Raw genomic sequence first — 27,083 nt, 5'->3', positions numbered from 1 at the left:
TTACACGTCTATCCCCAACAATATGAGATTCCTCAATTAATCATTTCACACTTTGAATGAATCAAAAAACATATGCTATGTGTTGTGCAATTCACAATCACTGCACATACAGAAAAGGGCAAAATGAAGCCCCAAGATATCTGAGAAATGCGATCAATTCACAAATGCATTTTTCTACCTGTTATCATGGAAGCATTTTTCTAAACATTTGCTGCTGTCTTTATGATGATGCTAAGAACTAGATCTCTTTTGTGGTTTCAACTGAAGGTAGGGAAGGAACGCTCATTTGCACATGGTAGGGCATGGGTGGGCTGCAGGAAAGAGGGAATTTACGTGTTTGTGCCTACTAGTAGACATCTTAAAAATGTGATCCCATTTCGTCTTCAAAGTGCTACAGATAGATAGATAGACAGAGTTAATTATCAAAATTAAATATTAGGAGGTTTCAACGAAAAAACCCCACTATGAAGAACTTAATTTTTCTAAAGTATGGACTTTTAAAAAATATCTGACAGCTTTGTGGATATAAAAGAATTCCCTATTATAGTCACATAAGCCTAAGACATGTTGCCAGAGTCACCTACGAAATCAATATAAAACTGCATGAAAGAAAATCTAACTTCTATTTCTCCTTCTTGACAGTTTCCTCAATTAGAAAATGAAGGGAGAAAAAATCTCTAAGGTATACTCCAACTCCTACAGTCTAAGATTCTTACATAATAAAGTGAGAAGGATAAACTCAAAAGTTCAGTTGTTTGTATAAAACAGATCTTAATTAGCCAGGTCTAAGGTTATGTCCACAAGATGTCATCTGATCAGTTGAAAAGTGAACATTTCAGCCAAACCGTAGATTAGCTACTACATAGTGGACCGACGGCACTACCAAAAAACCATACTAACAAAAAACCCCACTCTGCACTTAAAACAAAACAAAACAGAAAAACCAAAAAAAAAAAAAAAAAAAAAAAAAAACTATGGGCGCAGATATGACCAAAGATCTCTTTGAAATTTCTCAAGTCCCACAGCCTTCTTTCCAATGAGAAACAATATCCCCAACAAATTCCCTCCTAGAAGTGTGGTGGCCATGGATACCAAGTGGCATTTCCTCTGGAAAATTTTCCCCAGGGAGGCCTTTGAACTTCAGCCTTTGGGGTTTCACAATCTTGAGTTAACCGCATTGAATGCTAAGGCTTGAACAGATTTTATTCTCACTCCTTCATTTTGCAGATCAGGAAACTGAGGCGCAAGTCTTCATTTCTTACTCTACACCGGTGCCGATTTCGGTGATGTTGGCCACTACATTTTCACCTCTTTAAGATAACTGCCTTAGAAATGATGCAATTCTTTATGTTTCTCCTACTGAGGAGAAGAGCCCAAACTACTAAACCTATTTCAAAAGAAAGAAGTCTTTTCCATAAAGACTAGAAATGACATGTTGCAGTGAAGGGGAGAGATGTGGTAAGAGGAAGTATGATAAAGACAGGGGACTTTTTTGGTGGTTTAGATAAATTTCTCATCAGGTGATTTGTCATTTGTTGAGCTGAAGGCAATAGAAGCATAATTTCAAACTCTTCTAAGGCTTCCCATTTGATTTAAAATAAACCAAAATGGACTTAAAAAAATAAGTTCCCAAAAGAATACTTTGTTCTTTTTCTCTGAAGTGAGTCCAAAATCAACAACAACAAAAATGAAACTGCTAAGGGATGGAATGCCTTAATCTGGATTAGTTAGGTCATTGTTTAATTCAACTTAATTTAACTCAACAAACTTTTATTGAGTATGTGATATGCATAAGGCACTATCTTTTTAATTTTCCTATCTCATTACCTTGTATCTCTGAACTTTAGAAATGAGTTGAATGGGAGGTGACAGGGTGTGTAAATTAGAATTCAGGATTATATTTGGCCCTTAAAAACTAAATTCTTTGTACTTTCTTGACTGACTAGTTCCTAGTGGGGATGTGATATTGGAAAAGTATTTGGCAACCCCAAATGAAAGGCAATGCTATTACTTATATTACATTACTTACCTTTTACTGAGTTAACGAACCCGTGCCTCCTTAGTATTCCAGTTGAATTACTGTGTATGTGTGTATGTGTGAGTGGTGGTGGGGTGGCCCCTTTCTCTTGGTTGCCTCAGAACTATTGTTCAAGAGCTACATCTAAATTACTTAGAGAAATGATCATCACTTCCTATTAATGTAGGCAGAACAATCCTTCTAGATGGTCTAATGTCAATGTCTCCACTTGTAAACCAGCAGAAGCACAAGCTGTCTTCCCAATTTACTGATCTCAAATAGGTGGTAACTTTACAGTCTCTGAAGAAAGATTTAACCCAAACATTACTAAGGTTGGGAACTTTACATTCCCATCACTATAACTGTGGATTTACAAACATAAACAACAAAAGCAGAAATGCAAATATTAAATTTCTTTTAGTTCTGTGTTTTCAAAGTTGATATTAATCATCTATACAAAAGTTTGATTCATTAATGTAGGTGAGCAAAGACTGCCATGAGATTATTGTATTAAAGTTTTTCATTTAATTACTCCCTAGAGAAATACTACTTTTTTTTTTTTTTTTTTTTTTTTTTGCGGTACGCGGGCCTCTCACTGTTGTGGCCTCTCCCATTGCGGAGCACAGGCTCCGGACGCGCAGGCTCAGCGGCCATGGCTCACGGGCCCAGCCGCTTCGTGGCATGTGGGATCTTCCCAGACCGGGGCACGAACCCGTGTCCCCTGAATCGGCAGGCAGACTCTCAAGCACTGCGCCACCAGGGAAGCCCGAGAAATACTACTTTTTAATAAAATGTTAGATTCATTTAGCACTTTGTTACCCCTAAGATGTTCAAAGACTTCATAGATATTGGCTAATTAAATCTTACCACCGCACTTAGGTACAAGAAGACCTAGGAAGTATGGCCCTCATTTAAGAGATGAAGACAAAGAGAACCAGAACATGATGATTCATCAGGTCTGACAATAAGCAGATGGCATATTTCAGAGATGCTTGGGAACAAAGGGAGAGAAGCCTCAGAGCTTCCTACGCCAGGACACTGACTTTCCCGTCCAAGTATCTGGCTCTCGTGTCATTGCCGCAGGTTCAAGAGTTCAAACTGGAGTGAGGAGTATAAGAAGGACACTTTTTCAGAACAAGTCCTTTCCAGTGTAGTTCTTTCTCTCCCAGAAGATAATGATAGAGGAAATCTAAGCCTCGTCTTACACGCACTCACAAGTAACTCGACACAACGTGCTGTGGGGACACCCATTCTACAGATGGAGGACCCAACTGGGAGGGCGTTAAGCTTTTGATAAAAGGCTTTCTGTGCTATTTGTTTTGTACTAGTGTTGTTGATGCACATGGCACCATGAAAAATAAACTGCAGAATCAGAAAAACAAGCCAAATCCTGGCTCTGCCCCCTACCGGCCACGTGAAATGGAGTTACTGCACCCAAAGAAAATCCAGTTTCCTGATCTGAAAAATTGGCATGCTAAAAACTCATGTCCCAGCATTATTATGATACCATTGATAATGGTAAAATATTTTAAAAATTTCGGAACTTAAGGGACGAAGAAATGTTATTTTTCCTTCCAAAATAAGAGACGTTCTGGGGGCAGGGAGGCAGGGTGGGGCGGGGGAGTGGTTGGAAGGGCTGTGTTTGCTAACTGGTTTTTTTGCTTGCAGTTGAACCCATTTTGATCTGTACAAGATCCTACACAGAACTCCACTTAGTTCAAAAGTCAAAAACTAGTTCAGATCATTAGAAATGCAAAGTAAATCAACTTGAAATTTTCTTTGTTAGCAATACTAATGGAGAGGTTATCATTAAGCCAGTGGTTCAGTTCAACTGGAGCTTAAATGAAGGGGAAATTGTGTGTTTCTACCCAGGGCTCAGTGTCTAAAACCCAAAGTCAAGTTATGAAATGCCTCACAAAGTGATGAAGCATTAAGTGGAAACTGCTGACCCCATAGAACTAGCTCTTATTGGCACCAAAGGGAGAAGATTCTACTCACTGTAGTATCTAGACCTAGAAGGGCTGTCAAAGTCAGTCACTGCTTTTTCAAATGGACTTTACATTTTCGGTCAAAATTTTTTGCATATCACTACACTGTCATATCTCATCTGGTTTTCCCATGTCGCCTCACATAAAAGAATCTTTTGACTAGAAATAAAACATTCCCAAATCCCTTTTTCCTTTACCAGCTCTAAAACAAAACACAGTTATTATGGAAAGCCAGAAGGAGCGCCAAGAAGGAATCAAACCTTTAATTTTTATTTAACTTTCCCATAAATCTCGATTTGGGGGTTCCTATAGTGATGAGAGTTCCTTGAAAATTGCAGGGGGAAATGTAGAATTCCCAGATTGACAACAAAAAATACACACTTCTTGTCAAAAATTTCTTCAGAGAAATGAAAACTAATTCTGAAATTTCTGAACATCTCGAAGCATGATTCTGGTTGCAACTAACCTAAACATAAATATCTTTCAATTGCCCCATAATAAATATTCTTTCTTCAGGATGGGTGCTCAAACTAAATGAAATGATTGTTTAGGTTCAATATTCTGATTTAGTTCTGGCTTATTAGTTTTTTAAAAACCATGTGAGCTTAGGTCTGGCTCAAACAAGTTCTTTAGGCTTACTTTGAAATGGTTTAAATTCAGTTGACAGTTCAGCTAAAAAAAATAACAATAAGATCAGGTTCATATCAGGTTTAGCAAACCTTGCAGTTTCATATGGTTTGGGATTGAAAGGTGTGTTCAGGGCAAATCTGGGCCTTGGAGGCCCAGTCGATGCCCCGGGGTGGCACATACGAAGAGACAGCAAGCTGAGTTTTATTCAGTGCCTCTTAAGCAAGGGAAGAAAAGGGGAGCAGTGGTCTACTTTGTGAGGAGGAAAAGAGGGGCCCCAGTCTTCTGCAATTCAACCTGAGAAGTAGCTGGACTGTGAAACTTGAGATGGCGGCATTTGAACCAAGAGAGTTTGGGGGCTGGGTAGAGGAGGAAGGAAGATGGTCACAGGCCAATTTCTTCTCTTTACAATTCCTTCCGCATTACCCAAGGTCAGTCCCAGGAGGCACACCCACTTCTGCTGCCAGGAAGAGTCATCTCCCACCCCAACACTCTTCCTTGCCTAACTCAACTCAAGTGGCACTTTTCAAACAAGCTTTCCCGATTCATTTCTGAAATTTGATCCCTATGCTATACATGCTCATATCTCCCTTTATTTTTCCTTCATTGCTCTAATTACAACTGGTGTTATACAAATACTTGTGTGGCTAACGCTCATAGTTGGTTTTGGTTTCCTTCGTTAGACCATTTGCTCCATCAAGTTAAGAACAACGAGTGTTTTTAAATCTTCTATTCCCAGCCCTGAAGCAGAGGGCTTGATACATAGTAGATGCCCAATAAATAGGTGTTGAACAGGTAACACTCTGCTTGCAAATGTCAATCCCATCCATTAATGGCTTTTCCCATGTTCAAGTACTATCTTACATTCTCAATACCTTTGGATGGGTTACATCTTCAGCAGTTGGCAGAAATAATAAAAGCCATTGCTTACCGAGGCCTTAATATGTGCTGGATATGGAACTAAAGACATTATTTAATCTTGTAATTTCAACACTGTGAAGTGTATAAAATTATTATTTCTGTTACTATAAGTGAAGAATTCAAGCCTGGATTAAGCCGGGGAGCAAGACACATCTTGGTGTGGAGTAGGGAAAAGGGGGTTGGTGAGATGTGTGGAGAGAAAGGACAGAGAGATATAGTGAAGGTAGGAATGTGCCAGCGATCATTCCTTATATCACAATCTTCTCAGAGTCAGCCCTGTCTATGCCACTTAATAACAACGCATAGCCCATAAGTGTGGCTGCTATCTGCAGCGCTGGACAAATATTCCATAGTTGAATCCTTTTTCCTGGTGCTCAAAGGAACGAGAAAATAGCAGATCAAAGGAGAATACTGAAAAGAGGTTTGACTCTGTGACCCTTATTGTTTAGTATCTATGAAATATGTTCTTTCTCTTTGCTTCTAAAAAATTATGGCTAAGACCTGGGTGGTCAGAATAGATAAGTCTCTGGCCCTCTTCCAACCCTGTGACTTTACAATTCTATGTTGCCATAATAATTCCCATATATCCTGTCAATGGACTCGTACTTCCCTCAGACTGAAGATTTATCTAGCAACCGAAGTCGGTCCTCACAACATCTAAAACGTCGTCTAAAATGGATGGTGTCTCAAAGATATGTTTTGAACCTCTATTTATGTACCACCAAGATAAATAAGTAGGAATTTGGCAATTAAAAAGTTAATTGGGTCAGTTGTGACAGCCACACTTTTTTGGCATCTCATTCCCATCCTCACAGCCATGATGAGAAGCAGCTCCTCTGGATTTCGTCGTTTAACACTTTAACTCTTCAGTGACATCTGGTAGACCCACGAAATTGCAGAGCGTGCCTTTCTCCTGCACCTCGGCAACTCTCTCCTCTTCTCTTTACTTCTGGGGTTCTGTAAAACTGCACTGATAAAACACTGGTCGAAAGCTTGACAATTGTACTGACATATATTTTTGTATTATAACTTTTTAAGCATGGGGGGGTTTCTGCTAGTGAACGGAAATGTAGAAGTGTCTCAGAGGGTTTTAACTACTCAGACTGTAATTATTTGGGCATAACTCAAAATTGCTGGACTAGAGACAGATTTGAGGCATGAATACATTTGAGAAATAATTATGTTAAATTTAGATGTTTGTGCTGAAGTAGAGAGAGCTGCTCGTTTAGGGCTAGACCCATAACTCCTGGATTTTCCAATTTATATAAAAAAAGCGAGGACAATAATTATCTTGTTCAGCTGCTTTCCTACTGCCCCAAGTTTTTCCACTTCCATCTCAATTCACTTACCTATCCCATGAGGAAGCAGGAAATTATAAAGTGCTCTCCCTTGGGCCACATGGCAACCTCTCCCCTCTCATTTTGCAATAATTTCCTTTTGTAAACCTCTAGTTATTTAAAGTGATATGTTTTAGTAAAAGAGAAACAAGAAAGGAAGTCATAATAATACAAAGACATTGCATCGTCATATCTGGTTTTACAGGAACTTTGAAAGAGAAAAATCCATAAATATGGCAAAGGAAAAGGTTAATGAATGAATTACTTCCACTTTGGCAGTCATTGCAACTAACACACACACACACACATACACTTGCACAAAGAATGGAAGAGAACATGAATTAGAAGAGAAAAAAAAGTGAGACATATTCACAATATTAAATTCAACAAAAAGAATCCAACAGACCAGGGCTATAGGCTTAAGTGAGCTTCTTTAAATATTTTTATTTCATTATTAATATTTTATCAAAAAATGATAGTTTTAGCACAAATTCCAATTTTCAAAGCGTGCATGGCTCCAACACTGAGGTTATCTTGTTTGGCATTAGAATAGCTCATGTCTACATTAAAGCTGGAATCTTAGAAGTGACATAAACAGGCCTTTTTCTATAAAGATAAAAGGCTAAGCTTTAAAGGATTTTATATTTATAGATAAATGTTTCCATAGTAATCAGTACTATAAAACTTGCTGGTGTCAGCAGTCCTTTGCATACAGAAATGGCTCATATTAAAATGAGCTAGATTCAGAGAATCAAATGTAGATTCTTTTACCTTAAAAAAAAAAAAAAAAGACTTCTGTGAGAAGACCAGAAGTTTTTTTGAATTTTGTTGGAAACTCCTCTACTTTTGGTCACATGTGCCATGTACTCCCACGGAACACACAAGGGATGAAGGCTTGACCTTTGAAGACAGCATGGACCATGATGGAAAGTAATTTAAAACAACACACTCATTATTACATCCTCAGATGATGAGCTTGGAGCTATGTATTTTTGATTTTCCCAGCGTCTGAGGTCAGTTTTGTTTTAGGAAGAAAGGAAGTTCAGGAAGAGGGAAAGCAAAGAAGGAGGCAGATTAAAAAGAAAAGACAACTGAATTGCTTTAATAATAGAGTCAGAAATGCATGGGATAAATATCACTCAGAAGAGTATAAAACAGGTAAGGAAACTGTTTTTAACATTTATGGTTATCTCAGCAGAAGTAGAAACATATGTTTACCAAGAGACATGTACAAGAACGTTCATAGCAGCCCTATTCATAACAGCCTCAAACTGGAAACTATCCAAGGCTCTACCAACAATAGAATTGAGATAAGTTGAGGTGTGTTTACAGAATAAAATAACATAAAATGAGAACGAATAAACGATTGCTACATACAAAGAAGAGAGGCACACAAAAAGTACATATTGTATGATCCCATTAATGTAGAGGTAAGAAATGGACTGAGCTAACCTATGTGTTAGAAGTCAAGACAGTGATTACCTTTAGGGTAGGCAGTGACTGGGAGGGGAAAATGGAGGTTTCTGGGGCCCTGATAGTGTTTTCAACTCGGTACTGGTTATATTGGTGTGTTCACTTTGTGAAAATTTGTCAAGCTCTACATTCAAACTTTATGCACTTTTTTGCATGTATATCATACTTTAATAAAAAGGAAAAAATACAGCATGGAGGTGGCCTGAACATTTTTCAATAAATGAATGTGTGTGTGTGTGTCTGTGTCTGTGCTTCCATTGTAATCAGCTCAGTTTTACCTGTCCTGGATACTTCCTCATTTCTGTTTCTCTCGGCCAGCAACCATTTAACCATTTGACACTCATAAGAAATTACTTTCATAAGGCCAAGGATGCGTGTGTGTGTGCCTACTCCAACCCCAGTTCCCCACCTCTTAACGTTATCTTTGGAGACACATATTCAGTTGTTCAGCTATGCAAAAGCCACCAAAGTCTGGGACTTTTTGGGGGGAAAAAAAGAGAAATTTTTAAATAAAGAATGAATCTATGTTGCAGTACACACAGAAGGTCACAGGAGTGTTAAGTATAGGGCGGGAAAAGTGCTTCCTTTTCAAAGACGTTGTCCGGGGCTGCCCACAGGCTCTGCTGGGAGCATGCTGTGCTCAGAGGGGTTGGCGGGTGGAGGTGAGACAATGTCTCCATTGGCTCTTCCTTCGGGGTCTCGAGTTGGTCGTTTTCTTGGGTTTCCATGTGGTACTCAAGGGTCTGATAAATGGAAAATTAATTGGGAACTTTAAAAAACATCTTATTCCAGGGTTTTATACTGCTTGTTCTGCAAAGCTTTTAACTGAGACAAATACTCTTTAAAAAAAAAAAAATTCTTCAGAATCAGAAGCAGCGGGATATGAAGAGGGAGTAGTGAGGGTGCAGTGCTAAGGAGTATAGGCACTAGAGCCTCTAAGTGACTGTGTGTCCTCAGGCAAAGTACTTTGCCTCTGGGGGCCTTAGTTTCTTTCTGTTTGTTTGTTTAATTTTTTTTAAATCTTCTTATTAATTAGATGATTGACTTTTTTACTTTTGATGTTAACTAGCATCAAAAATGTCCATTATATCTAGTGTATGTAGTTAGTTGGAAAATGCAAAGATATTAAAGTATCTTCTCTGACACAGCATATATACTTATGTATACTTCGTATGCTTTTCTTTTGGCCGCTCTGCCCTGTGGGATCTTAGTTCCCCCACCAGGGACTGAACCCGGGCCCTTGGCAGTGAGAGCACGGAGTCCTAACCACTGGACTGCCAGGGAATTCCCTTTTTAAAAAAGTTTTTATTTTAGGGCTTCCCTGGTGGTGCAGTGGTTGAGAGTCCGCCTGCCGATGCGGGGGACACGGGTTCGTGCCCCGATCCGGGAAGATCCCACATGCCGCGGAGCGGCTGGGCCCGTGAGCCATGGCCGCTGAGCCTGCGCGACCGGAGCCTGTGCTCCGCAACGGGAGAGGCCACGACAGTGAGAGGCCCGCGTACTGCAAAAAAAAAAAAAAAGTTTTTATTTTATATTGGACTATAGTTGATTTACAATGTTGTGTTAGTTTCAGGTGTACAGCAAAGTGATTCAGTTATACATGTATCTATTCTCGTGTAATGGTTAGCACTCTGGACTCTGAGCCGTAGTGTCTTAGCTGTGAGATGGGGGAGGATGAGACAGAACATTCCTCCAATGATCACTGTAAGGGTTAAATGAGATCATAGTAGAGTCAGGAGGTCATGACGTTCTGGCACAAAGCACAGTGAACACTCAGTAGTTGTTAGCTATTGTTACTATTAGATTATTGCCCTTGAGAACTTTTCAGCTTAAAATCTGGATTTTTCCACTGCATGGGGCTTATTAAAAAAATGGAATCGTGGCTGTCCATATTAGAAGGTCGCCAAATATCATGTATAATCTTCAAATAACCACAGGTACACTGGCGATTCTTTTCATGGGTGAAAGCTGAACCCTCAGTTTCAGAGCCACTGTGAAAGAGTCATGACGTGTGTCGGAGGCCAGTTTCCAAAACGACCACAGAAAAGAAGTTTTTCAAACCTCAGCTTTTCCTTTGTTTCTCATTTCGTTCCTTTTGGTCTTGTCTATTCTCTGCTCTCACCCCTTCACCTTTCCCATCCGGGCTTGCTTCCTGACGTTGGTGGACGTTTAGGAGTCAAATATATGCCAACATCAGGAGGCTAAACGGACACTGAAGGAATTAGTCATGAAAGGAAGGACAAAATGAGACCAGAGGAAGGGACTGTGTGTGGGCAGGATTCATTTGTGTGAACACATAATACTTTTGGACTGTCTCTTGAGATGCATTGCACAGCAATTTTGCTGCCTGTACTCAAATATATTTAAGAGCCCTCATTGCATGTCTATTTTTTTTCTTCTTTCCTTTTTATTGTATCCGTATGAAATGATGGATGCTAAATAAACCTATGTGGTAATCATTTCACAATATGTGTAAGTCAGTCCGTCACCTCATTGCATTTCTAATCATGTTGCCCATAAGGAAATTTCTATCCTGAGATATGACAGAGGCACGACAGCCATAAGGACTAAATACTGGCGAAACAAAGAGTAAAATATTTTACCTGCTGTGCTGGCCTTCATATTTGACCAAAGCAAAACAAAAACAAAAGCAAACAGAAACAAAAAACTGACAGTTTCCTTAGGATCCAAAAAAATGCTAATCGCTAGTCTGGCAGGTTTCCCAATATTTCTTTCACTTCTTTCTCCATTTCCCTTTCTCAAGGAAAATAAGAAATATGAATGCCAGAGTTCCATAAAAAGAAAGTTTTTTCCTTTCCTTTTTTTAGCCACATATTGATGTGAGAGCAGGTAAGCAAGGTTTTGGGACAAAATTGTGGTTCGTCAGTTTTATATCATCGAGAAATCTAGGTAATTTAGCTCCATAGTCAGATTTGCCTGTATCTACGAATTTAACAAATTGTACAGGTCGGGTCATGATCTCCTGCTATGGCTTTGCATGACTGAGCCATAGCATGAGATTGCTTAGCTGAAAACACTACGTTGCATTTTCAGGCATATCTTTCAACACATGTGGTGCGTTCATGGCTTGTGGGCTCCTGAAATCTTACCATGCTTTGAACCAGAGGTACCCACACAAATCCTCATCACAGAGGTGAAACTTGCCCCAGGCCCAACTGCTCTTATAATATCGTGGCAACATCTGGATGGACAAGAAAATGTAGTTAAAATCTGAATTCAGAGCAAATTCCATGTGAGATGAAACTGGGGCTAACGTTATAGAAATAGGAGATGGAATAAGTTACCTAACGGTATATTCACTGTGAGCTTCATTCTCTAAATTTTGATGACTCATGTAAAAGAAACATCTGTAAACTTAAAGATGGGATGAGCAAAAGTAGAGAAAGATGGAGATCTTTTGCAAACAAGCCAAACCGTGCTTTATACAGCTTTCTACATCCATGTTACACAGGAAGTTCATTGTATTGAAGGGTCGGCTATAGACCACAGAGACCCACACATTGTGGCAGATTAATATTTTGATATATTAATCAAGGTTTCCCCAAGTGCATTTTCTTTTCCTGCTTATTTTCTTCATTCAGGAAACTTTCCAATGCCTCAAGAAAAGTAAAAAAAAAAAAAAAATCAAACCGTTGGCTGTGGAAAGTTTCAAAAGTTTAGGTTAGAAATTGTGCTGGTGGTTGTATAACTCTACAAATACACTAAAAGATATAGAATTGTACACTGAAAATGGATGAGTTGCATGGTCTCCGAGTTATATCTCAATAAATTTGTTTTTAAAAAAAGGTACAAGTTTAGATCAGGCCATAAACCACAGATTTGCAAGAAGAGAAAGAATCAAGCTACCCTGTATTCAAACTAAATAAATATTTTTTTTGACTCAGGAAGGAGAGCAGTTTAAAGTACAGGGTTTATGATGTAGCGTGCTAGAGAAACAGGCCTCCTGGGGTCTCCACTTCCCCAACCACACGCCAACTCTTAGGAAGTGGGTAGAAATTTCCAGATAGTTTTGAGGAATGTGAGAACAGGGAGAAATCCGCTTTATTTTCTTGTAGTCCAAAACTCCAGAGCAGAAAGGCCTATAGAGGTGTTCAGGCACTTGGCAGTGAGACAGCCTCACGGAGTTTGCTGCAACCCACAGTTGTGTGATACCGGAGGAATGTTTCCCGATATCCAAGAGAACTCAGACATGGCACAAAAAGCCCAGGGTTTGAAGGGACAAGGAGTTTATAGCAATAATCTGTGTGGACTAATGACCAAAGACCAGATAACAATGAGGGCATCCCAGCAGGTGACAACATGGGTACATTGCAAAGGAGAGGGGCACAGGTCCACTTCCAACCCCACGTCCTGGTACCACATAATCCTTCCAAATCTCAAAAATAAAAAGAGAAAAATAATAAATGCAGGACAGGGTGTGGAGAAAAGGGAACGCTCTTACACTGTTGGTGGGAATGTAAATTGGTGCAGCCACTATGGAGAACGGTATGGAAGTTCCTTAAAAAACTAAAAATAAAGCTACCATATGATCTAGCAATCCTACCCCTGGGCATATATCTGGAGAAAACTTAAATTCGAAAAGATACATGCACCCCAATGTTCATAGCAGCACTACTTACAGTAGTCAAGACATGGAAGCAACCTAAATGTCCATTGACAGATGAATGGATAAAGATGTGGCACATATATACCCAGTGGAATACTACTCAGCCATAGAAAGAATGAAATAATGCCATTTGTAGAAACATGGTTGGACCTAGAGATTATCATACTAAGTGACGTAAGTCAGACAAAGACAAATATCATATGATATCACATACATGTGGAATCTAAGAAAATGATACAAATGAACTTATTCACAAAACAGAAACAGACTCATAGACATAGAAAACAAACCTACGGTTACCAAAGAGGAAAAGAGGGGGGAGGGATGAATTAGGAGTTTAGGATTAACAGGTATACACTACTACATATGAAATAAACAACTAGGTTCGACTCTTAGCACAGGGAACTATATTCAATACTTGTAATAATCTATAATGGAAAAGAATCTGAAAAAGAATATATATATAAAACTGAATCACTTTGCTGTACACCAGAAACTAACACAATATTGTAAATCAACTATACTTCAACAAAAAAATCAAAAACAAAACAAAACCAAAAAACAACCCTAAAGCAAATGGAGGAAGCCCTGAATTGACTGAGAGTAAGTCTTTTGCCTTCAGTTTTAAACAAATGAAGAAAGTCCCATTGATTGAGCACTGAGTCTGGAGATGAAAATTTTGGCTAATATAGGGTTATTTTTAAATCAGCATATGAAATCATGAGAACCTGTGGTCCTGAGTGCTACAAGCTCTAGTGGGCTGGTTTTTACAGAGGGTGGGGAGAGATTTTTCTGCCATCTCTGCCTCTTGAGGTAGATCAGCTGGGCATTCCAGACTCAGAAGGGAAGAATCAGGAAATTAAAGATACATTTACATTTTCTTTTTAAGAAATGCTATAGTTGAATTACTTTCTCAATAAAGGTCTCTTTCCCTGAAAGGTTACACTACAGTGACATCAAGTCATTTCATGGGTTGAGTTATTCTATTAAACCTTGAACAATCTGTTTAGAATGGCTTTGAGTTAGAAAGGAAAAAGTATATTAGAATGTTTATTACAGGGTTTTTCCATGTGAGTCATATTACAAACTGCCATTCGATTTATCCATGTGTGCTCTTGATTCTTTCTCTTCTTCCATCTCAAGTGTTACTTCTTGGTTCCTTCAGCTGTACTTTCTTACAAATCAGAAGTCAGTGCTCTCAGAAAATGTACATGTTTGGTATCTACCATTGATAAAATCACATCTTTCTCCTGCAATTACCCCATTTTTCTGTTCTCCTGCATATCTGAATATGAATCTCTCAAAAGAAAGATCTATGTACATAAATTCCTCGTCTCCCATTTATATTTCAATTATCTACAATCTAATTTCTTTTCTTTTCTTTTTTTTTTTTTTTTGCGGTACGCGGGCCTCTCACTGTTGTGGCCCCTCCCGTTGCGGAGCACAGGCTCCGGACGCGCAGGCTCAGCGGCCATGGCTCACGGGCCCAGCCCCTCCGCGGCATGTGGGATCTTCCTGGACCAGGGCACGAACCCGTGTCCCCTGCATCGGAAGGCGGACTCTCAATCACTGCGCCACCAGGGAAGCCCTCTAATTTCTTTAAAAAAAAATTATTTATTTATTTTTGGCTGCATTGGGTCTTCATTGCTGCGCGGGGCTTTATCTAGTTGCAGCGAGCGGGGCTACTCTTTGTTGCAGTGCACGGGCTTCTCATTATGGTGGCTTCTCTTGTCACGGAGCATAGGCTCTAGGTGAGCGGGCTTCAGTAGTTGCAGCATGCGGGCTCAGTAGTTGTGGCTTGTGGACTCTAGAGCGCAGGCTCAGTAGTTGTGGCACATGGGCTTAGTTGCTCCTCGGCATGTGGGATCTTCCTGGACCAGGGCTCGAACCTGTGTCCCCTGCATTGGGCAGGCGGATTCTTAACCACTGCACCACCACGGAAATCCCTACAATCCAGTTTCTACTCCAAGCACTTTTTTGGGGGGCTGCACCGTGCGGCTTGTGAGATCTTAGTTCTCCTACCAGGGATCAAACCTGTGCCCCCTGCAGTGGAAGAGCAGAGTCCTAACCCCTGGACCTCCAGGGAATTCCCAACTCCAAGCACTTTCAAAGGAAAGGCATAATCACTTGACAACATCACCAGTGAACTCCATGATTCCCAATTCAATGGACTCTTTCCTATTCACAATGCATGCAGTTTTGCAGCAGTGTTTGTTACAGGTAAATACTGCTTCTGTCTTGAAATTATGTCTTTTCTTGGCTTTTGAAAAAACACACTGTTTTGATTTTCCTTTTACTTTTCTGGCATTCTCTTTTGCTGGATGCTTCTCCTATAACTAATCTCTAAATAGAATTCAAGGCTCAAATAGGAAGCCTCTTAACTTCTTTAAATAATCCACTTGGAAATCTCATCATTCCCATGGGCTTAAATACCATCTTAATTTTGATGACTCCAGAACTTACCTCACTTCTGAGCTGCATACTCACGCACCACATCGCTTATTTAAATAGGATACCTTACAAACATTTCAAACTCAGCATATCCAAAATGGAATTCTTGATTTTCTCCTCAAAACTGTTTCCCCATCAGAAGATCCAGTCTTCCCCTTCTCAGTAAATGTCACCACCATCCACTCAGTTTCTCAAGTGAGAAGTACAGGTGTCATCCTTGATTTTTCCTTTTCCTCACGCCCCACGTCCATACAACAGTAAGTCTTGCCAAATCTATCTCCAAAGTACATCTTAATCAGTTTGTTTTTCTACATCTCTTCTGCCCCCACCACAGACTAGTTCACTGTCATCTCACTGCATGGGCTATTTTAGGCTTGATTGATCTCATCTCTTCCATTCTTACCCCTCATCCTGCCATGCTTAATACAGCAGCAATAATCAGCTTATTAAAATATAAATTTTGTCTAATGTCACTCCACTGCTTTGGTGTCTTCCCATAGCTCTTAGAATGGAGTCCAAAGCCCTTATCATGGCCTGTGAGGTCCTGTTCACCTCCCCAGTCTCAACTCACACTGCCCCTGCTCTTCCTCAGTATGTGTCCACCACTCTAGTATCTCTGGGTTTTTTTTTTTTAATGTCTCAAGTCCTCCTTTCTGAAAATGCTTCAAATTATTGTTTTCTCTGCCTGGAATGCTCTCATCCTCCAGGCTTCAAGCTAAATATCAACTTCTCAGAGATTTCCTTCATGATCTGTTAAATTTTTTTAATGTCTGAGAATTCTTTTTTCAAAAAAAAAATTTTTTTTTGGCCATGCCCTATGGCATGCAGGATCTTAGTTCCCCAACCAGGGATCGAACCTGTGCCCCCGCAGTGGAATCTTGGTGTCCTAACCACTGGACTGCCAGGGAATTCCCCTTGACTTGCTATTTAAAGTAGGCATCTCTCTGTCTGACTTACTTCACTTAGTATGATAATCTCTAGATCTATCCATGTTGCTGCAAATGACATTATTCTGTTCTTTTTTATGGCCAAGTAATATTCCAGTGTGTGTGTGTGTGTGTGTGTGTGTGTGTGTGTGTGTATACACATATATATACCACATCTTTTTTTTTAACATCTTTATGGAGTATAATTGCTTTACAATGGTGTGTTAGCTTCTGCTTTATAACAAAGTGAACCAGTTATACATATACATATGTCCCCATACCTCTTCCCTCTTGCATCTCCCTCCCTTCCACCCTCCCTATCCCACCCCTCTAGGTGGTCGCAAAGTACCGAGCTGATCTCCCTGTGCTATGCAGCTGCTTCCCACTAGCTATCTATTTTACATTTGCACATATTCCTTATGTGGAATCATAGAAAATGATACAGATGAACTTATTTACAAAACAGAAATAGACTCACAGACATACAAAACAAACTTATGGTTACCAAAGGGGAAAGGTGGGGCAGGGAGGGATAAATTGGGAATTTGGGATTAACAGATATATGCTACTATATATGCAATAGATAAATGAGGTCCTATTGTATAGCACAGGGAACTATATTCAATATCTTGTAATAACCTATAATGGAAAATAATCTGAAAAAAATATATATGTATGTATAACTGAATCACTTTGCTGTACACCTGCAACATTGTAAATCAACTATACTTCAATTTTTAAAATTAATTAATTAATTAAAAAACAAAGTAGGTCTCCTAATTTTCTACCTTAAGCCCCTTTCCCTTAATTTCATAACACTTAAATGCTAATTGTAACTACTGTACTTATTCTTGTCTAATTTTTGTATCTTTCTCCTTCACCAAAATATAAGCTCCAATATGTACAAAAGGTAAACCATGATCATTATGTTCCTTATTATATTCCTAGAGATTAGCACAGGGCCTGGCACATAGTAGGTACTCAAAAAACATTGATTAGTATTATCACAATAGAAATCGAGTTCATATCCTCACGCATTTGTAGATAGATAGAGAGGTAGATAGGTAGGTAGGTAGGTAGATAGATACATACATACATACATACATACATAGATGTGCAGATGTAAGAGAGAAAGAGAAACGTACATATCTGTGTAAGCATACATACCCACACCCAAAGAGACAGTGGCTGTGGCATATGCACCGTTTGATTTAAACGTGATATAGAGATAACATATATTCAGTAATACTATCACTTATCTACTTGTGGGGTTTGTTGAAATAATGACCTACAAAGTTCATCTTTCTACCTATACCATTATTAAAGTGTTTAAAACTTTATCAACCTTATCAAAAGGGGTGATTAACCGGGACTTGATAATGTGTCACATTACAGTAGGAGCTCAATTATACATTTGTTAATGGATGTTTACATGTTTGAATACTTACTTGAATTCCGTTTTCTCACTTCCCTATTTTCATTTGGATATGGCTTACTTACTTCAAATTTGGTCCAACGCTTTATACACGTGTCTGCGTGCTATAGGAGAGTGTGTCATCATTCTCTGCTGATAACGTTCCAACATTCCTTCTTCCCGTATATTACTTTCTTTGGGTATGAAATTTACTCTAAATGACTTTCAGAAAATGTCCCACCGTAATCAATAAAAAGGAAAAATATCTGTTTCCATCAGAGAATATATTTCCCATGTCTTGTGTGATCAGGTAGGGGGCTGTAGCTGCTGCCTGGTCTCTAGCATCTAGTATTCCTGGGGACTCCTGGGGAGTCTCCCATCTCAATAATTACCCTGCCTTGGGTCTGTAACGGTTAATTTTATGTGTCCGCTTGGCTGGGCCATGGTACCCATATATGTGATCAAACGTTAGTCTGGATGTTTCTATGAAGGTTTTTTTTAAGATGAGAGTAACATTTAAATCCATAGATTTTGAGTAAAGCAGATTCCCCTCCATCTTGGGGATGGCCTCATCCAATAAGTTAAAGGCCTTCAAAGAGAAAGACCAACCTCCCCCAAAGAAGGGAGAATTCCGACAGCAGACTGCTGCTGGACTCATACTACAGCATCACCTCTTCCCTGGGTCTCCAGTAAGCTGGCCCACACTGTAGATTTTGGACTTGCCAGCCTTCACAATCACATGAACCAGTTTCTTAAAATAAATCTCTCTCTCTAACTATCTATCTATCTACACACACATACACACACATACACACACACACACACACACACACACACACACACACTTCTATTGCTTCTGTTTCTCTGGGGAACCCTAACACTGTTTCCATCACCAAGCCGTTTTCAATTTGCTACCCATTTTTAAGAGTACCATAGAAGCTGCTAACATAGAGCCCAGACTAGGGCTCATTTTTCCTCTTTTAAACTTTCACAAAGAGTAAGACTTACTGTAATCTGGGTAAATAGACAGAGTGTTCTCTGCTGTGGAACACATTAGACTCTGTGGCCTCAAGACTCACCCTGATCACCCTTTCCACCAACGCGAAGGCATCGTATTCTGTGTATAATGTCATAGCAGAGAGCTAGAGCTGGACAATGCAAGTTCTCTGCTTTCTGCTCCTCTATTGACCAGTCATATTGACTTTGACCAGGTCAAGAACTTTTCATTGCTTCAGTTTCCCCATCTCCTTGTATAACGCTTCTTTCTCCAATATTCTGAGCTCCTTCCATAAGCAGGTGCCCCAGAAGAGCAAGTGTGGCTATTGATCTGGTCCTACAGTCACAGAAAGGCTCCAAATAACACACCTGAACCCATTACCCTGCTTTGTTACACATTAAAAGCCTGGAGATTACCAGAAGTATTTGGTTTGGGTTGTTCTTTGAAAGATATGACTGTTCCCACAAATATGCATAGAATACTCGTGGAGGACTCTTGAATCACAAAGGCAGGTCCTTCCCTCTTCTTGCCACAGTCTTTGATGGTGGTAAGGAATGTGTTTACTCAAGTTCACAAAGGAGAGCTTGGTTTGCTCTGTTTTAGCAACAGATTAGAATTTTCAAAGAAATACTGGCGTGGGTCATTTATTGGAATAAGCTTTGAAGCCATGCTGAAATCTTATCAGTGTGTCAAGATGTAAAAACTCCCACCTGTACATCTCCCTCCCAAGAGCTCTTTTGAGCAGCTGCCACCTCCTCCTTCGCTTGCTGATTATGTGTGAACAGAAGCAGAGCATATACTCAGCGCTGGGCACTAGAGACCACGGTAAGTCATTTCTATCTCCTCATGGCCTATCTGGTAGGTAGCTTCAAAGCAAACATGAATTCCTAGGGATGTATTATAAATATATTATGTGATTAAAGTGTGCTGGCTCACCTGCAGTGGATTTGTACTCACTCTCTCGGAACCCCCATTTTTCCAGCCATTATCTTCCCAAAGGGAAGGCCTTGCTCACTGGGCTCTTTTTAAAAGGTGTGCAAATCTCAACACCGCAACCATTTAATGCCACAAACGTGATTGTAAAGAGAGCGCAACAGAATGAAAATACTGTCTTTTCATTACCCATCAACAGAAAGGAGGCTTATGTGTAATACACCCGTTGCAGGCGGGTCTAGTGTGTATATTCATTCGTTCAGGAAACACGGCAAATTCCTTCACTTACAAAACTGTACAAAATAAGGTCAAAAGTCAGCCCAAAAGTACCTTGTGAAGAAAAGGTCCTCCAAAGAAGAATCGACCTCCCTCTAACTTTTGACCGTTACAGCTTTCTCTTCTAGGCAATTTCTCTGCAGACCAGCCATAAACCTCTGGTTTTTAGAACAATTCAGCTCATGTGGGATAATTGCGTTTGAGGGCATTCACAGAGTATGCTGTCATATTTTAACTTCAGAACTTCTTTTGGTTGAACAGGATTTCTCCCCATCTCTCTAACTGCATCCACCCCAAGCTGCAGGCGGCTGAACTTCATTCTGTAAAATCCTCATCGCCAACACACGAAAACCAGAGAACTAAATCCAGAAAGCGTCAGACAGCAGGGCCGGTGGACAATGAAATCAAGACACACCTCTGATCTAACTTAATGCTTACATATATTTTGAAAAGGGAAAACTTCAAGCAAGCACGGCATAGATTTTTACTTTCTGGCCTACACGGCAACACTTCTCTTCCACTCTCCTGGAAAGTTGAGCAAAACCTCTTTCACAAATAACACCCAAGAAGAACTTACTGCCTAAGTGTTATTTTCCCAGCTCAACGTCACAATTACTTAGTGTGCTGAGCACTATACGTCTTTTAATTTCCTATAATCCCTCCCCGTAGTATAATGTGGAATTCCATTTATTCTATTTTAAAAGGGATGATGTCATCCAGGGTGGAAACTATGACCTGATTGAAAGTACTGAAGCCTTGCAATGTCTCAGACTGGGCTGTGGCACATGGCGAAGTATAAATTAAACTCTTCTGCAGACATTTGATCTCTTGCTATGAAAAGGGATACTGTGTTTCCTCTGTTTAACAGTATTCTCTGTCCACTGTGAAAGGAAGCCTGTTTGCTTAAAAAAGTGTGGCATATTTTTTCCACTATGAGTGGCACAGCAAATGAAATCACAGCACACCCCAAATATAGTTCCAATAGTCTATAGGAATTGTACATCGATCAAGAGAAGCCTGTGTTGAAATTGTGGTTACTTAATATGAGAGGAATAATTTAATAATATGACCGAACACAACCGCATCTCTGGATGCTAAGAAGGGCAGCTCCTGTTGAGTGTCCACCAGCAGACAGCTCTGTGCAAAGCAAGTTAAACAGAAACAGCCGTGCCTTCTAATTCCAGCCCATCTCCCTGCACCCCAGAGGCTTCCCACACACAAAGTTAGGATATCACCGTTACCGGTGGGACCTTACTCTAAAAGTGCATGCATGCTTTATCAATTGAGTAGAAACACTCTCTCTTCTCTTTGCTGCTGCAGATCCTATGTGCTTTATTAAAATTGTAATTGTTCCTTGTGAAAGCATGTAAACTCTGAAAATTTCTCTGATAGCATGCGACGAAAATGCCCTACGATAAACCTTTCGTTAGTCTCTGGCATGTGGTAGGTGCTGTTTGGATTGAGTGAACAGGGCTATCACCCTTGAGGGAAAACTCTAGCAGAGATTTTCAAACTCTGCTCTGCCCTGTCTGTGGAGGTGTTTCAGGAGTTACCAAAACACCATTTTCCGTTTAACATCAACTCTTTGTTATCCTCATGACTTGAACTCTCCTCTCCAACCACAGGGAGGCTGGTGAATTAGGAAGGTGCTGATTTAGAGCTGGGAAACCCTGCAGACATGCTCCCTTACCCCACTCCTCTAGCCCCCGATGAAAATATAGCTGTTCCTACTTGTCTATATACTGAGGTTTTGGAAAAAGTATCCAGCTGCTTTAAAACTAGTTTGAAAAAAACCATTGCTGGCAGGCAGGTTTGGAGGGATGGCATAGATGAGGATGATGACAGAGCAGGTACCACAGACCCAAAATTTCACCTTCATTGTCACATAAGCATGTATTTCATTGTATTTGGAAGAAACAAATGATTTATTTTTCTTAAGTGAAGCACCAATTACAAATTTATTTCACTTAGTAATGAAAAGAAAATATCGCCTGACCCACAATTTTTTTTTACTGCAAACTAATTGGCAGTACTTTAGTAATCTGGAGACCCAATAAACAAGTTGGCACAGTGGCTTTTTATATTGCTTTCATTCCTTCTACTAAAATAACCTACAAAATTATAGAATGTGTAACCCCAACGCTTTCCTCATTATTTTGATGCTACATTATAGCGTCTCTTAAAGCTTAATGCTACATATATGGTGAGTTGAAGAATGCTGTCTTACTCAATGTACTCGATCATTTGTGCAGTGTTTCCCAAAGTTCCCTGAAGTGCAGGAACAGCTGGTGAGCTTGACAAAAACAGATCCTTGGACCCCAAACCAGACCTGCTGAAGCAAAGTTCACAGAGGGCATGTCTAGTAGGCTGCACACCTAACAGGCACCCAGGATGATTCTTATCCTCACAGAAGTGGCGAGAACTACGGGTAGAAGTAAATCAAGTCCAGCCTCAATTAAAATGGGTGATTGCCCATTTCACCCTGAGTGTAGCTCTCCCATTGCAGAGCGGTCATTCAACTCGAGAGGTTAAAACCTGGCTGTCTTGGCGAGTGCACACAGCTGTCTTGCCAAGACACTAGACTAGCTGAAGTGATCAGTTTGGGATCAAAAGTTAAATACTTTACATCTAAATGACATAACAGATACGTACAGAACATATGTTTTTCCAGTGTATGTAACTGTAAGAGCATTTGCTTCACCCAAATATCCCCTTCATCTTAATGCATTGGAAAGAGAAAATAACTACCAGAATATGGCAGCAGAGATGGGGAAAGCCAGATTGTGTTTATCTTGTTTTTGAAAAATTTTATTGTGCAATTTTGCATTACCCCCACAGCCCTGGGGGACGCTTCTGAGTTTCCTTCAAACTCCTCGAGAATACCATTCCTCAGACACTAAGGAACTGGTGGTATCGCATGTTTATCCTTTTGAAAGTCCTTCATAAAATGATTGGTGTGTGTCTTCATGGGTGACAAATAACGTCCCTCAACGAATGATACATTAACTTTGCAAGAAAAGAGAAATGTTGAGTGGCTATCTGTGAATTCAAACAGTGTAGACAGTGAAGCGAGGAAAGGCGGGTCAAGAAAATGTATATTGGGCTTCCCTGGTGGCGCAGTGGTTGAGAGTCCCCCTGCCGATGCAAGGGACACAGGTTCGTGCCCCGGTCCGGGAAGATCCCACATGCCGCGGAGCGGCTGGGCCCGTGAGCCATGGCCGCTGAGCCTGCGCGTCCGGAGCCTGTGCTCCGCAAGGGGAGAAGCCACGACAGTGAGAGGCCCGCGTACAGCAAAAAAAAATTAAAAAGGAAAACGTATATTACCAGTGTAACGAGATTCACTTTGGGACCCCAAATGAACAACTAACCAATTAATCACTTCGGAGCTGGAATCGTGCAGACTGGCCAGATTTATCTGCCTCCTTGCCCTTCAAAACCCTTCAGAGGCTCAGAGGATCAAGCTCAAACTACTTAGCCTGGCACAGGAAGTGCTCTGTGGATCCCGCTTTCTCCTTTCTCTTCATCTTCTTTCAGTCCTAAACTCCACTTATGATTCAGCATCAGTAACCCCTTGTAGGTTCCTGTATGGATATTTCCCACGCCTTGCTCGTGCACCACCTCTATCTGGAGTTGCTGCCTTAGCTCCTGTCTTTAGGATCTAGCTTAGGGGTCATCTTCTTGAAGAAGACATCCCTCCTCTGTACTCCGTCTTTGTCATTGAAATAATTGGTGTCACGAAGCTGATTGGCTTTTTTTTTTTTTTTTGCGGTACGCGGGCCTCTCACTGCCGTGGCCTCTCCCGTTGCGGAGCACAGGCTCCGGATGCGCAGGCTCAGCGGCCATGGCTCACGGGCCCAGCCGCTCTGCAGTATGTGGGATCTTCCCGGGCCGGGGCACGAACCCGTGTTCCCTGAATCGGCAGGCGGACTCTCAACCACTGCGCCACCAGGGAAGCCCCCCTGATGGGCTTTTATGCCCGCAACGCCCAGTACAGAGCCTAGCCCATGGAAGGTTCTTAAAAAGATGGCTCTGGACTAAAAGAATCTTCATCAATCTCGAGCGTTTGTGAGTAGTTGAAATGATGAGACCAGATCATCCCTCCCAATAGTGGTTTCTGTTGTCTGCTGTCCTTCAGAAATGACCACAGTAATTTTTTCCTCCAGCCTTGGAGAGCCCAGCAGTACAAACACTCCGTGCACTTCTGATAGAATATATTCTTTGGTATGCAACGTGATTCTTTTTCTGCCTATTACGTGTATGTTGAAAAAATTAGTTGCACCTTTTCCTTTCGAGGTGCTTAGAAACCATGTTGTTTCACATACAAAGGCCTATAGAGCAATGCCCACTGCACTCTGAATGAGGCCTTTGTTCTCAGTGCTGTTTTGGTAGGAAATGGTTGCTATTTAGGTCTCCAAGAGGGAATATAAACTATGCTCACCTAATCAAACAGACCAGTAAATGCAGCAGTTAATCTGACAACTTAAAATTCCTGAGCTGCATTCTGAGAAACAATCTAACACCAACGATCATTTAAAGCCTATGTAAATCATAAGCCTTTTGGTGACTAAGAGGTTTATTGTATTTTATTTCATTTCATTTTATTAATTACTGCAAACGCCTGTTTCTAAATCATATTTCAGCTTGGAGATTCCTTGCTGGTGGAAAAGATAAGAAATCACATTGGAAAATACAGCATGAAAGCCGACAAATACCATCCGTTATCCGGATGTCTAGAGAGGAGGGAGATGGGACGGGTGAAGATATAAAAGGGAAGCGTGACGCTATCATATCGGTGCTCTAGAAAGGAGAAGTGATCCTGAGGACAGGAGAAACCCAAGTGCATGTCTGGGATGCCTAAGGAGCTAGCTGGCCCATTGTTCTGTCTTTTCAGATAGTTACTTCAAATTAATCTGCCCTGTGGTTACAAAAGAAAAAGCAGTCCCTGTTTGTTCAAGTTATTTACAGTTTTACAATGCCCTCACAAAGTCACCTTGAAGGTTTAGTCACCACTTGAGGAACAAAAGCACTGAAACAATACGTGCATGAAAAAAAAAATCCACCTTGTTCTTAAAGGCCACATACAATGATAGTTTAAACCCAAGCAACAACAACAAAAAGATCTCTTTGTTTGAGGGATGGGATATAAATATCACCATTTAGATCCTACCTGTTTGCTAACCATGGCAATAGCCTCTTAAAACTATGTCCTTGCAATATATCAGGGAGCAGAGCCCAACATGCACACAGCATGTATTAAAAGCTCTATCTGAACTATTTCTTCCCTCTTGAAAAAAAAAAATCTAGGGTTTCTGGTTTTTAAAGGAGCCATTGTCGCTTCTGGTAGAATGTTTATTTTACCGTCTGCACAGCGGAGGGCATTTCACCTATAAAGAGTGATTATAGAGCACTGGGGCGATTTGAATACTCTAATCAATGCTAGTTAAAGTAGGAATAAATAAACTTTCATGGCACCAGGTTTCCTACCCTTCATGGAAATTATTGTTAATTTATTGAATCAATAATCTTAAAACAATAAATTATGATGCCCTTTGTTTTACTAAGCCCTTCTTGCAGTGTGTTAAAAGCCAGGGCTTTATAAATATTGCAACAGGCGGGGAGGAGGTTTTTTAACCAAGCCTTTGTATGTGGCCGGTTATGCAAGAGATTCACTATAAAAGTGAAAAGTGTATGTGTGTGGTGGAGGTAGGTGGGATGAATTGAACATGAGTAGACACTAATAATAATAACAATAATAATCCCTGTACTATTTAAAGTGACTGAGCAAGGATGTTGGATTCTTCTTCTCATTAACTCTGTCACTGTTTGAGATGATTTGGTTTCACCCTTCAGCTGTTCAATAATTATTACTTATAAAAGCATATTTATTGCAAATCAAGGAGAAAGATTTGGGGTTGGTACAGGCTGGAAGTTGCCTGTCCAGAAGGAATCCTTGTCCTCAGTATTTTTCTCTTAGCCACATTTCCAGGTTTTCATCTGTTCTCCACTAAAACCCTTAGGAAAAACAAAACTCCTGGATTTACCAGGGGGTAGGAGGGGGAGGGATAAATTGAGAGATTGGGATTGACATATACACACCACTCTATATAAAATAGATAACTAATAAAGACCTACTGTAGAGCACAGGGAACTCTACTCAAAACTCTGTAATGGCCTATATGGGAAAAGAATCTAAAAAAGAGTGGACATATGTATATGTATAACTGAGTCACTTTGCTGTACAGCAGAAACTAACACAACATTGCAAGTCAACTATACTCCAATAAAAATGATAAAAAAGAAAATAGGTAAATAAAATGTACAATTCAGAGGTTTTAAGTAAAACAAAACAAAGTGAAACAAAAAACTCCTGGATTCATTTTGAATTTCACATCTCCTACTCGCCTGACTTCTTAAGGATAAGATAGAGTGCCTCAAACGGTGCCTGGCGCACGGCTGACTAACGCAAATAGGTTTCCTCTCTGGGGCCATCCTGGGACTGCTTCTCCACCCCACACATGTTTAACAGGTCATAAGAACTGTATCCTTGAAATCTTTCTTAGTTTTCTCATTATGTTTTTACCTTTCATAGCAATCAAAGTATCTTTGGGGTACTTATTCATCCTGTTACAAAACTGTACCCAAATGCAAAGTCTCTGGCTTTAAAAAATAAAATATAATGGAGAAAAGTGCACATTTGGGGTAATATCTGCAGATGAGGCATTACTGTAGAAGCGATGTCCCAGAAGCTCCTAATATCCAAAGCTTTCTGTATAGATTAAGCTCCTCTAATGGCTCTATAGCTTCTATGTACAATTATCTGCTGGCTAACAGCATCCCTTAAAACAGACGTCAGGGATCTTTGAAGCCGAGCTCTGCATACCTTAATTACGGAACCAATTTGGGACACTATTTGTTCCAACATTTTGTAAAGGCCTTCCCTAGATTATAAGAACACATCGAATTCAGGATTATTTTTTTGTGCTTGGAGACTACAGAATTGAATGCAGGCAGTAGGCATGGCCCCCCAGGGTGCTGGCATTTACCACCACATTCTACGGGGGGGGGGGGGGGGGGGGGCGGTGGTGGAGGTTTACAG

At 40.3% G+C, this 27,083-nt stretch overlaps 1 protein-coding gene across 5 annotated transcripts in view; it reads right to left on the bottom strand.

Moving 5' to 3' along the window:
- BCAT1 (branched chain amino acid transaminase 1) overlaps positions 1 to 27,083 on the bottom strand; it is a 269,064-nt gene that overhangs the window by 94,324 nt on the left and 147,657 nt on the right. For 3 of the 5 annotated variants that reach the window (XM_060305916.2, XM_060305920.2, XM_060305919.2), the window contains one exon: positions 8,061 to 9,106. The exons of 1 other annotated variant lie outside the window; for it this stretch is intronic. In XM_060305916.2, the coding sequence (XP_060161899.1) occupies positions 8,921 to 9,106 (186 nt within the window). In that variant the 3' untranslated portion in view covers positions 8,061 to 8,920. Of the gene's footprint in view, positions 1 to 8,058; positions 9,107 to 27,083 lie in introns of those variants that run through there. One more of the 5 variants, XM_060305912.2, reaches the window with a different exon arrangement.

The sequence above is a fragment of the Globicephala melas genome, chromosome 10 (assembly GCF_963455315.2).
Source record: "Globicephala melas chromosome 10, mGloMel1.2, whole genome shotgun sequence".
In the NCBI taxonomy this organism is placed as follows: domain Eukaryota; kingdom Metazoa; phylum Chordata; class Mammalia; order Artiodactyla; family Delphinidae; genus Globicephala; species Globicephala melas.
Note: the sequence above shows the minus strand (reverse complement) of the source record. Positions and strands in the feature narration are given on the sequence as shown.